We start from the raw sequence: 12,318 nt of genomic DNA, 5'->3' as shown, positions 1-12,318 counted from the left end.
TCTGCTCGTGACGGAGGGGGTGTGAGCAGAAGGGCTGTTCGCATACTGGCCTAGAGGATACGGACGCTCCTCTAAAAAATGCTGAAAAATGCTTGCTCCCTTCCTTACAGCTACTTTGTCCGGCGGTGCTTCGCATACTTAAAAGCCAAACAGCCCTATTGATTTTTGACAGTTTGCTTTTTTCTCTCTCTCTCTGACGCGCACTCCTTTGAAGAGGAAGATATGTTTGCATTCTTTTAATTATGAGACAGAACTGTCATCTCTGTCTTGTCATGGAGCACGTTTAAACTTTTGAAAAAGAGACAAATGTTTGTTTGCAGTGTTTGAATAACGTTCCTGTCTCTCTACAACCTCCTGTGTTTCTGTGCAAATCTGTGACCCAAGCATGACAATATAAAAATAACCATATAAATGTATGGTTTATACTTCACAGATTTTCACCTTTCGCGGGGGGGTCTGGAACGCAACCCCCGCGATGGAGGAGGGATTACTGTATATTATATGGGTGATCTTGTAGTCATAGCATTCTCTCAAAAATCAAATACACAATAATTTGAAATGTGGAAAGTCATATAATATTATTTTTACCCTTGTTTTTCTATTTATAGGCAGTGGTGTGTCACAATGTTTAAAAAACCTTTCAAAAATAACTGAATATGTTTTCTAGGTTTGCTTAGTACCAGCTGCAATACTGTATAAATCATTAACTTGCTTGATACATTTTTTCTTTTGCAGTATTTCTTATGGTATTTGTCATTACTTCCTCTGGTTCTTCCTTCCTTGGTGATGTCAACAAAAAAAGTTTTTGGCCTGCTAATCCTATGGTTTGCTGGACAGGTAGTGTAAACAATGATTTGATAAATATCTTGCTAGATTAAGCTTTGCAATCTAGCATCTCCAACATTACATCTTATATAAACATTATATCTTTAATAAATGTTATAGAGTATTGTAGAATATATCAGAGTATTGTAAAAATACTAATGGTTACTAAAGAAAAGGTGGGAAAGAAAAATTCAGACACTATTTTTAAATTACTGAGAAAACAAAACAGGCAGACCAGACAGACCAAGAATGAATGGTAAAATTTCTTAGGAAATACAGTAGTGTATTGGGAAAATGCAATTTTATTTTTTTTATTTTTAAAAGGAAAAGCAAAACACCCTAAACCTGATTACCTAAATGCTATGCAGGATATTCATATTCATAGCAATATAATATTTCCACATATTGTTTTATTATGTAAATTTGGTTCTTGGTACATGTAATAATTTAGAATTAAATTTGATTTAATATACCTACACTACCATTCAAATGTTTTAGAACACCTGTTTTTCCAGTTTTACTTCAGATTTAATCTGTTGAAATGCAATGAATGACGTAAAAAATTGAAAAGGTTGAAATTTAAAGTTGAGGTTTGCAAAAAAAAAAAAGGAAATTTCCGAATATTACAAATGGGCCTTCTTCAGGGAACAGCTAATAGGATAAAACCTTCTGCAGCAGTTAAAGTAAATGAAGCTTTGCAAATCGAAGGTACTACAACTTTCGAAGTACTATTAGGACAATATTACACAAATGAATGATACAGAACATTATTACCCTTAGAAGTGTAGACCTTTCATTTAAAGAAATTGCAAAAAAAAGTGTCAGTGAGTACTGTGTCCCTACATAATCCAAAGGTTAATTGGAAACTGGAAGAAACTCTGATAGGAAGAGATCTGGCAGACCCAAAGTCACAACCCAATCAGAAGATAAGTTTCTAAGGGTCACCAGCTTGTGTGATAGGTGCCTTAGAGCACAACAGCTTTGAGCACGGCTTAACAGTGGTCAAAAAAGGCAAGTCTCAGTTTCTACTGTGAAGAGGAGACTTTGTACTGCAGGTTTGACATGGTGAGTGGAAGTAAGAGGACAAAACAGGGTATTGTAGACTACTGCAGACTGAAAGATGGTCTCCTGGACCGATGATTCAAAATTTGAAATCTTTGGTTCATCCCACAGGGTGTTTGTACACCGTTGAGTTGGTGAAAGGATGGTTTCTCAGTGTGTGACACCAACTGTCAAACAGTAGGAGGAAGTGTAATTATCTGGGGTTCTTCTGCTTTAGGCAGAGTTGGTGACTTGCACAGAGTGACTGGCATTCTGAATCAAAAGGGTTACCACAGTTTGGCTGTTACATCATCCAAAGATGGCTACTCTGATGAATCAAAACTTTGAATAAAATGTACACTTAATGATTCCTCAACTTTTTTTTTTTAATTTGCCATTGTTTATTTGTTCTGTGCTTTGATTTAATGAACCATTAAGACAGGGCTATTCAATTGGCGGCCCGCGGGCCACATGCGGCCCAGAATCAACCTCCGAGTGGCCCAGCCCGTGGTTCCGCCCATAGATAATAAATTAATATATATTATTCATAAATTGTTATTTAATATAATTTTATATAAATATATATATTATATTAATATAAATATATAGTATATTAATATAAATATAAAGTATTTAAGTCTATGGTCCCGCCAAAAACGCGCATTCCTACATAAATTACGTAGCCTGCAACACGCAAACAATGCAGAGCGTGCCGGTAGTAGCTTAGATTACTATCAATATGTCTTTCTCAACACTGAAACGTAAAATTGCCAATGAAAACCGTAAGTTTAACCCTGCCTGGACTGACAAATACTTGTTTATTTTACCGCCACATCCAAACGCCAAACCAATGTGTTTAATTTGTAATGAGTGCGTTGGAGTATTTAAAGATTACAATGTGCGGAGGCATCATGTTGAGAAACACCACACTTTTCGCACCAATTTTCCAGAGGGATCTCAAGAGAGGGCTGCAAAAGTGCAGAGTTTGATTGCATCTTACAACCGGAGCAGTACTACCATGGTGCGGTCATTCACAGCCCAAGAGAGAGCTACTGCAGCATCCCTTCGTGTTTCCTGGATACTGGCAAAAAAGAAAAGGCTATTCACAGACTCTGAAACCGTGAAGGACTGTATGCTGGCTGTCGTGGATGAGGTGATAAATGACGATAAAATTAAAATGAGCGTGGTATCTGCTATAAAAAACGTACCCCTGTCAGATACTTCAAACATTCGTAGGGTTGAAATTCTTGCTGCAGATGTGTATGAAACGCTGTTAGGAGACCTGATGAAAGCTGATACTATGTCTATAGCAGTAGATGAGTCCACAGACAAAACTGATACTGCTCAGTTGTGCATATATGTCCGTTTTTTTGATGGCAAATGCTTCCGAGAGGAGCTGCTCGGCCTACTGCCGTTAGAAGGACACACAACTGGCGATATAGTTTTTGGGAAAATTTCCGCCTTTTTTAAAGACAGTGGTCTGGATATGAAGCGTGTGTGCATGCTTGTGACAGATGGGGCTCCGTCCATGACAGGGAAAGTGAATGGTTTGGCAGCACGTTGGTCCGCTGTTGCACCTCAGTTGATCTCCTTACACTGCATTGTGCATCAGGCGGTGTTGTGCGCAAAACTAAACGGGGCGCTCAAAACGACAATGGACAGCGTTATGGCTATAATTAATTTTATTCGCTCCACATCAAGCCTCCAACACCGCTTATTCCGCATGCTGCTGTCAGAAATGTCTGCTGAGCACCACGACCTTCTTTTGCATAATGACGTGAGGTGGCTGTCCAAAGGCAAAGCACTGGAGCGTTTCTGCGGTCTCAGAGAAGAGATCATAACTTTCCTCCGCGGCAGCAAGCAAAAAAAGGCAGAAACGCACTTGAGTCGCATACTGGACGACAACTTCATGGCCGATGCCTGCATTCTGAGAGACACATTCAAACACCTGAACGATCTCAATTTGGGACTACAAGGCAGAGACAAAACTGTCATCGACCTTGTGGAACAGATGTGCACATTCCAAGTTAAACTGGACCTTTTCGCAAATGATTTGAGCACAGGCCGAATGCTGCATTTTCCGACACTCCGCAAATGCATCTCATCCCCCGCACAAATCACGGATGTGATGACAGATTTCATTGCGATGTTGAAAAATAACTTTTCTGGTCGATTGGATTGACTTGATCTGCCCACAGAGTTGGCCGTTTTTGTCAGAGACCCGTTCACTGTTGCAATAGAAGGGGACTTATCCGCCAGAGCTAAGAAACTGGTCCCTTCCATTGACGAGGGGAAATTCACACTCGAACTTGTTGACATGCAGTCATCTGTAACCATGGCACAGGAGCTTTCCACTAACGGGCCTGCAATGTTTTGGACTGATGTCAACGCACATCAGTTCCCTAACATTAAGAAAGTAGCGATCGTCATGCTCAGTATGTTTGGATCAACATATACATGTGAGTCAAGTTTTTCACACATGAACTCCATAAAAAGCAACTCTCGTTGCTCCCTGACTGACCATACTCTCCACCAATGCCTTCGAATTGCATTGACAACTTACGAGCCTAAAGTCACTGCTCTCGTTCAAAACAAAAAATGTCACTTCTCCCACTAAGTCAGCAGGGTAACTGTAGCCTACAATACATCAATATAATGTAGGATGCGTAACAGAGGCATGCCTAATCACACATGGTGATTTAAAATATGTTCCCTCAGTGTTGTTATAGTTGTGAATACTGTGCACTTTTTATTTTATGCACTTTGAGATGTTCCTGGGTCAAATGTGTGCAAGTTGTTTATTTTGTTTCAAAAGGAAACAATGTTATTTCTAATAGCCTACTACTGTGCACTATTTTGTTTTATGCACTTTGTGATCAGATAGGTCAGATATGTAGCCTAGGTCAGTTTTTTTTCTTTTGTAAGTGGAAAAAATAGGGGCTACCTCAGATTCTGTTAATTCAGCTCTTTTTGTATGCACCTTTTGCTCTGCAAACTGACCAAAGTTAAAAGAGAAACAACGAATAAACCTTATGTTTTTCAATAAATTTGTTTGTGTTGGTTTTAAAATTTGTCATTACGAGCTGCTTTGCCACTAAAATGACTGGCCCAGCTAACCTTGGTTTGACAATCTGGCCCAACTGAATTTGTAATTGAATAGCCCTGCATTAAGACATTAAACTGAATGTATTTCCAGAAAAACTGAGGTTTCTAAAACTTTTGACCGGTAGTGTAAAAAAAATGAAAATTCTAGTCCTCATAGAATCCATGTCTTCAAACTCTGCAGTAACAGCACCATAGTTTACCCAATTAGAAATGTTTCTTGGCATGTGATACACTACTTGTTTAATTTATTAATTATTATTTTTTGTGTTTAGGGCTTGTGGTTGGCTCCTGCATACTATCTGGAATTTGAAGGAAAGAACACCTTTGACTTAATCTGGCTTGCTGGGTTGCTGTTCCTGGCTATTAACTCATTCATACTTGGACAAATCATTTCTAATTATAAACCAGAAAGTTCAATTAAAAAAGACAAACTTTTTTAATGCTTTGAGATAAAACAGGTTGTTTAAGGTTTTTTCTCACAAGTAAATGTGTAATTTATTTTGGGTAAGGGCATTTGCTAAATAATAATAATAATACATTAAATATAAACTCCAGTAAAAAATCATTTATGCATTTATTGCATTTTTGATAAATATGCAATGAATTTTGAATGTCTCTAAAAAATAAAGGAAAACTGCATTTGTTCAGGTACAGACGGACTGTTCTTGTCTTGTACTACATGTCATACATTTGCTACTTTTTTAGTATAGGTATTTCTGCTGGGTTTGCCATGTGGGATAAAAGACAAATGTTTTGTTTTTATCTCAAGGTCATGAAGTCCTTTAACCCTTTCCATGCTAGATATACTACTGGAAATTGAGTTACATTTGCATGGCACTATTTTTCTTTATGACTTAGTCCACACGTATAAGAGAACTTTCAACAAAAGCATGAAGCCTTGTGAATCTCCCATTCATTTTCTTATTATTGAGATAATCTGAGTTCTTTCTTTGATGGTTCAATAAACTGATTAGTGCGGTGCAACACATCAGAATGAAAGTAGGCCAAATACATTTGTGTATCAGGAAAATGTGCTAGCCTTTTATACATGTGAATAAACAGAACTTGTTATATGTCCATAGAGTTTATCACCCAATTTAGGATCTTCCAAAAAAGAAAAAAACATTGTTCTAATGAACACACAGCATAGAGTGTTCTTGGGCTTTTAGTGTTTTGGTGCACCTGCTGATAATGTGCTGCTGTCATGTTGCTGCAGCCACCACGCAATGAACCACCTGGACTGGAACCCGAGTGCAGTGGGTGACACCTCAGCACCACTCTGGAACAGTGTGAGGTTTTTTATGATGGCTGGAGTGCCAATCCCGGATTGCATTATGCATATTAAAAATGTTAATGTAGTAGTTTGTGAACGTCATACTTGAAACACTTAAAACAATTACTAAATATTCAACAGCAATATAAAGTGCATTTGGCAGCAACTGAAAATTATATATAAGAACATGTTTCTGAATTACTAGAAAATACAGTGCATTTATATTTAAACACTTATTGCGCTTTTAGCAACCAAAAGGAAAGCTGCAAATTCTGCCACTTGTGTGATGCTCCAATGTCACTCCTGCTGATCAGTTTGCCCTCATCAGTAGGTCAGATTGGACAATGCAGTTTCAGATAAAGAGTGAAGGTTTGTTTTGCACTTTAGTGTTTACATTTTGTTTAACAATGCCCAGGTCGATTTTCTATTTAGTATACAGTACATCCCCAAAATTCGCGGGGGTTACGTTCCTAGAGCACCCGCGAATTGTGAAAATCCACGAATTTTGGATGTGGTTAAAAAAAATGCCTATTTTCTTAGTTTAAACCCTAATTATGCCCCCAAAACACTTTAATTTAATTTCAAACTCAGCTTAATACATTACCTAAAAATGAAGAATGTAAAGGTAAACCTGTATACTGTACTGCTATGTCTTGTGCTAGAATGTAAAATACAGATGTTACCGCTATATGTGCTGTAATTCATTGACAGAAGCCTTAGACAGTGCAGCTCATTTCGGTGGCATCTTGGCGCTTTAAGCCTTAAACCGCCACATACTTGGGGGTTAATGCATCCCTGGACGCCAAATACTTTTTTGCTACACTTTAAGTAGACGTCACAATTAACAAAGAAAAAGTGAAATTTTAATGGAACACTTTAATGGAAGAGCATCACAATTACTGCAACACTGATTATTTTACACACTGCTAATGAACAGTAAAAACCATTTAAAAAAACTACTGGAACAATATGTACAAGGTGCAACTGATTCCATGGATGAAATCACTGAGCCAACTGCACTTGAACTGGCAGCACGCAAGCAAACAGAGGTAAGCACTGACGCTGGCAGGCTAGGCTTAGTGCAGCTGCTCAATCACAGGGTGTCACTCTTGGGTCACAGAAACACAGGAGATTGTAGAGACAGGAACTTTATTGAAACACTTCAAACAAACATGTCTCTTTCAGACGTAAAACCTCAGTATGCAGTTAGCTATCGATTAAACAATAGACAAACATCATAGGGGAGCACAACCCCCAACAGGAGCAGAGAATGTCTGAGGGAGGAAAGAGAAGCAAAGCAATCAGCCAAAAAGGACAGGTGCTGCTCAGGCTTTTAAGTAAACGGAAAACACAAGAACACTCAGCTGGAGATGTATCACAGTCAATCAGCAACAAGGAGAAATGAATAACGCTGTAGCGGTCCAGTGCCGCTAAGATTCACACCATCAACAGTGATTTATTTATTTTTATGGTGGAGATTCCAGGGACACACCCAATTGACCAGCACACACTCACAAACAGAGACAAAAACAAAGCAAACCGGTAATCAAACAGCAAATAAAGAATGTAATGAAAACAAATGAAATGAGAAAACAACGATACCACCCTTGTTCCCCTTATGGCGATTACACATTAAATACATCAAAGCACAAACAAAACACACACAGTAAATCATGAAAAAGTTCATGAAAAACGGCAACAGATGAAATGTAATGATGAAAATAGATAGCCCAGAGATCCGCACGTTGAATGGGAATATAAAGATAGTCCTACCGGTAGTTCCTGAAATGGTGAAGACGGGTGGACGGGTTCAGGAGTGCTCCTTTCTTTACAGGATGGCCATGAATCCACTTACAGTCCTCATGTACACAGGCAGACAATCCAGACGCACCAAACAATCCAGGACAAAATTAATAAGTACAGGTAACCCAACAGAAGGCAGACAGACAGGAACTTGAAACACAAATTACAAAAACTTTTTTTTTGCTTTTGGTCACCGGCCCCCTTTTTAAAAGCAGCGCTGACACCCTTTGACCTCAACAGCCCCAGCACCCTCTACAGAAGACCAATCAGATCCACTGCAGGGACTGCTGGGAGTTGCAGTTTCAAATTCTATTGGCTACTTTCACCATCCCAAGCCTTCGGTTCTCTCTACAGTACAGTATTGCCACAATAAAAGCCATAAAAATTGCGGAGGATATTTGCGGTTTCCGGTAACAATTGTTAGTTAGGTTCTAAGGAAAAATCCGTGAATGACTGAGGCCGCGAACTTTGAATCGCGACTTCGTGGGGGTCTACTATACTTAAACAGTGCATCCGGATAGTATTCACAGCGCATCACTTTTTCCACATTTTGTTATGTTACAGCCTTATTCCAAAATGGATTAAATTCATTTTTTTCCTCAGAATTCTGCACACAACACCCCATAATGACAACATGAAAAAAGTTTACTTGAGGTTTTTGCAAATTTATTAAAAATGAAAAAACTGAGAAATCCCATGTACATAAGTATTCACAGCCTTTGCTCAATACTTTGTCGATGCGCCTTTGGCAGCAATTCCAGCCTCAAGTCTTTTTGAATATGATGCCACAAGCTTGGCACACCTATCCTTGGCCAGTTTCGCCCATTCCTCTTTGCAGCACCTCTCCAGCTCCATCAGGTTGGATGGGAAGCGTCGGTGCACAGCCATTTTAAGATCTCTCCAGAGATGTTCAATCGGATTCAAGTCTGGGCTCTGGCTGGGCCACTCAAGGACATTCACAGAGTTGTCCTGAAGCCACTCCTTTGATATCTTGGCTGTGTGCTTAGGGTCGTTGTCCTGCTGAAAGATGAACCATCGCCCCAGTCTGAGGCCAAGAGCGCTCTGGAGCAGGTTTTCATCCAGGATGTCTCTGTACATTGCTGCAGTCATCTTTCCCTTTATCCTGACTAGTCTCCCAGTTCCTGCTGCTGAAAAACATCCCCACAGCATGATGTTGCCACCACCATGCTTCACTGTAGGGATGGTATTGGCCTGGTGATGAGCGGTGCCTGGTTTCCTCCAAACGTGATGCCTGGCATTCACACCAAAGAGTTCAATCTTTGTCTCATCAGACCAGAGAATTTTCTTTCTCATGGTCTGAGAGTCCTTCAGGTGCCTTTTGACAAACTCCAGGCGGGCTGCCATGTGCCTTTTACTAAGGAGTTGCTTCCATCTGGCCACTCTACCATACAGGCCTGATTGGTGGATTGCTGCAGAGATGGTTGTCCTTCTGGAATGTTCTCCTCTCTCCACAGAGGACCTCTGGAGCTCTGACAAAGTGACCATCGGGTTCTTGGTCACCTCCCTGACTAAGGCCCTTCTCCCCCGATCACTCAGTTTAGATAGCTGGCCAGCTCTAGGAAGAGTCCTGGTGGTTTTGAACTTCTTCCACTTACAGATGATGGAGGCCACTGTGCTCATTGGGACTTTCAAAGCAGCAGAAATTTTTCTGTAACCTTCCCCAGATTTGTGCCTCGAGACAATCTTGTGTCGGAGGTCTACAGACAATTCCTTTGACTTCATGCTTGGTTTGTGCTCTGACATGAACTGTCAACTGTGGGACCTTATATAGACAGGTGTGTGCCTGTCTATAAATAAATGACAAGAATGAATATATAATATTTAAATTATTATACCATTCATACCCAGCAAGAGACAACAGGTAAACGTATAATAAAAATAAAAAATATTTTAAAAAGTGGTTGTTCCTACGGAAGCGTGTTAGAGCCACAAAGAAGAAAAAAAATGTATGTCGAGAAAAAATTTGACATGTCGACTTCATTTACATTGTAAGCTTGCTGTTTATGTCGAGATTAAAGTTGACATTTCCATTTTGTTCTTGACATTTCCACATTAAGCTCACGTTTATGCAGAGGTTAAAGTCAACATGTCAACTTTATTCTTGAAATTTCCACTATATTCGTGTTGTTTATGTTGAGATTAAAATTGACATTTTCACTTTAATCTCGACATTTCCAGTTTAAACCCTTGTTTTTTTTCTCTCTAGTTTAACTTTGCCATGTCTTCAACTTCATCTTAAAATCAATGTTTAATTTACTAGATTTTCTTAAAATCTGGCATAATTAATGTAGCATATTAAATGCTTTGTATTATGTGTTCCCTACCCCAGTTGTTAATCGCTATGTGCTTCTTAAACTGACTTCGTCTTACACTGAGAGGAGCCACAGGCAGTGATCGCCACACAGAATACATAAATTTAGAATGCTAAGATAAATATTTAATATCATTTTCATGTTAAAATGCATTAAAACATGTATTAAACTTGGGGGCACGGTGGCGTGGCAGTAGTGCTGCTCCCTCACAGTAAGGGGTCCCCAGGTATACATTCAGTGTATTGAACCTTTATGGCAGGTGTGACGAGGCTGCAAAAAGCTGGATGTATGAAGGGGTATCGCACTGGTTTAACTGAAATATTGTGTAAAGGTTTGGGTTTGTGAGCTGGTGGTCGGAGACAAAAGCACAGAATTCAATGGATATGCTTCTTTCTTTATTTCAGGTGTGCTGTTTCTATCAAACGTACCAAATCCCCAGTTGCTATCCTTCCTTTTTCCTTCTCCACATAACCAATCACCACACAATAAATGTCTTTGTGAAAATAAAACTAGCTATAAACTTAGGACAGTGAGTTTTCAGAACTTTTAAGGGACTTAGAAAATTCTTCGTTTTAATTATGTCATCCATCCAGGATTGTGACCATCCCAGCAAGCATCATGTGCGAGGCAGGAAAAATTACTAAATGGGGCACACACATACAGTAGGGTCAATATAGCATACCAAAACCCACATCCTACATGACTTTGAAAGGTAACTGAAGCACATTGATTAAACCCACCATAAAAAATGTAAACTCCAGGCAGCACCGTACCCCCACATGTTTAATACATGCTTTAATGCATTTCATCATGAAAATTATATCAAGTATTTATCTTAGCATTCTAAAGTTTCAGAGAGCAGTAACATCATGAAGTGAATGTATTCTGTGTGGCGATCACTGCCTGTGGCTCCTCTCAGTGCAAGAGGAAGACAGTTTAAGAAGCACATAGCGATTAACAACTGGGTCGTGGAACACTTAATACGAAGCATTTAATGTGCTACATTAGTTATAACGGGGTTTGAGAAAATCTAGTAAATTAAACATTGATTTTAAGATGACTTTAATGACAAAAAATAAACTACAAGAATAAAGTCAACATGCCGACTTTAATCTTGATATAAGCTTTGAGATTAAAGTGGAAATGCTGAGAATAAAGTCAGGATGTTGACTTTATTCTCAACATTTGTTTTTCTTCACTGTGTCCATATTTTTATATTGTTATCTGTGGCCCTAATATGTTATATTTTTATAGAACACAACATCGTGCACAAATATGCGGGTCTTTGCCGGTACGAAATGGAACTTCTACTAATCTCCGGGAATGTCATAATGTAAAAAGCATTTGAACATTTAAGATGTTTATTCTCATGAATTATTTTTGTATTGTTTTTAAAATAAAATCATTGACAACAGTAAAACAGGTGGGTGTGGTGTTCATATATATATATAGAGAGATGCAAGAGATAATAGAATTTTGAGTAGTTTATAAGCTTGTGGTGACCCTGGTGAAAATGTAAATGCTTAGTTCTTTCTTCATAATGTTAGTTCTGTAATGGCATCAAAAGCTATCACTGTTATAAAAAGTGTAAATTTCAGTAAAGTTGTTTCAAGTATTATGTATAAATGGTCAGTTAATCATTTTATAAATGTCAGACAGCTGGACCTTGTTTGAGAAATCTATGAGAGCACCACATTAGATTTTTAACATGGTTTGCTTTAATATTAAGTTGTAGAGTTTTAAAGCCAGATATCAATTTAAAAAAGTCATGTTCATGGTGCTCATCCTTTAAAATTGTTTTTAGCAAAAAAGGGTGTAAAAAGATCAAGAACCAAAATAGACTGATTCACCTGATTTGAAAGAGGCAGATATGAAAAAGACATGTCAGTTGAAATTATTTCTTCAAGCCAAACAATGCAGTTATTAATATGTACTGCC

At 38.6% G+C, this 12,318-nt stretch overlaps 1 protein-coding gene across 1 annotated transcript in view; it reads left to right on the top strand.

The window, feature by feature from the left end:
* Positions 1 to 11,800, top strand: part of pigm (phosphatidylinositol glycan anchor biosynthesis, class M) — a 159,087-nt gene extending 147,287 nt beyond the window's left edge. Inside the window, exons 5-6 of the mRNA XM_028803918.2 lie at positions 736 to 837; positions 5,244 to 11,800. Coding sequence (XP_028659751.1) covers positions 736 to 837; positions 5,244 to 5,411 — 270 coding nt within the window. The 3' untranslated portion in view covers positions 5,412 to 11,800. The remainder of the gene's footprint in view (positions 1 to 735; positions 838 to 5,243) is intronic.
* Positions 11,801 to 12,318: the final 518 nt, after the last annotated feature.

Source organism: Erpetoichthys calabaricus, chromosome 6, assembly GCF_900747795.2.
Source record: "Erpetoichthys calabaricus chromosome 6, fErpCal1.3, whole genome shotgun sequence".
Taxonomy (NCBI): Eukaryota; Metazoa; Chordata; class Cladistia; order Polypteriformes; family Polypteridae; genus Erpetoichthys; species Erpetoichthys calabaricus.
This window is presented reverse-complemented; position numbering and strand designations above follow the sequence as displayed.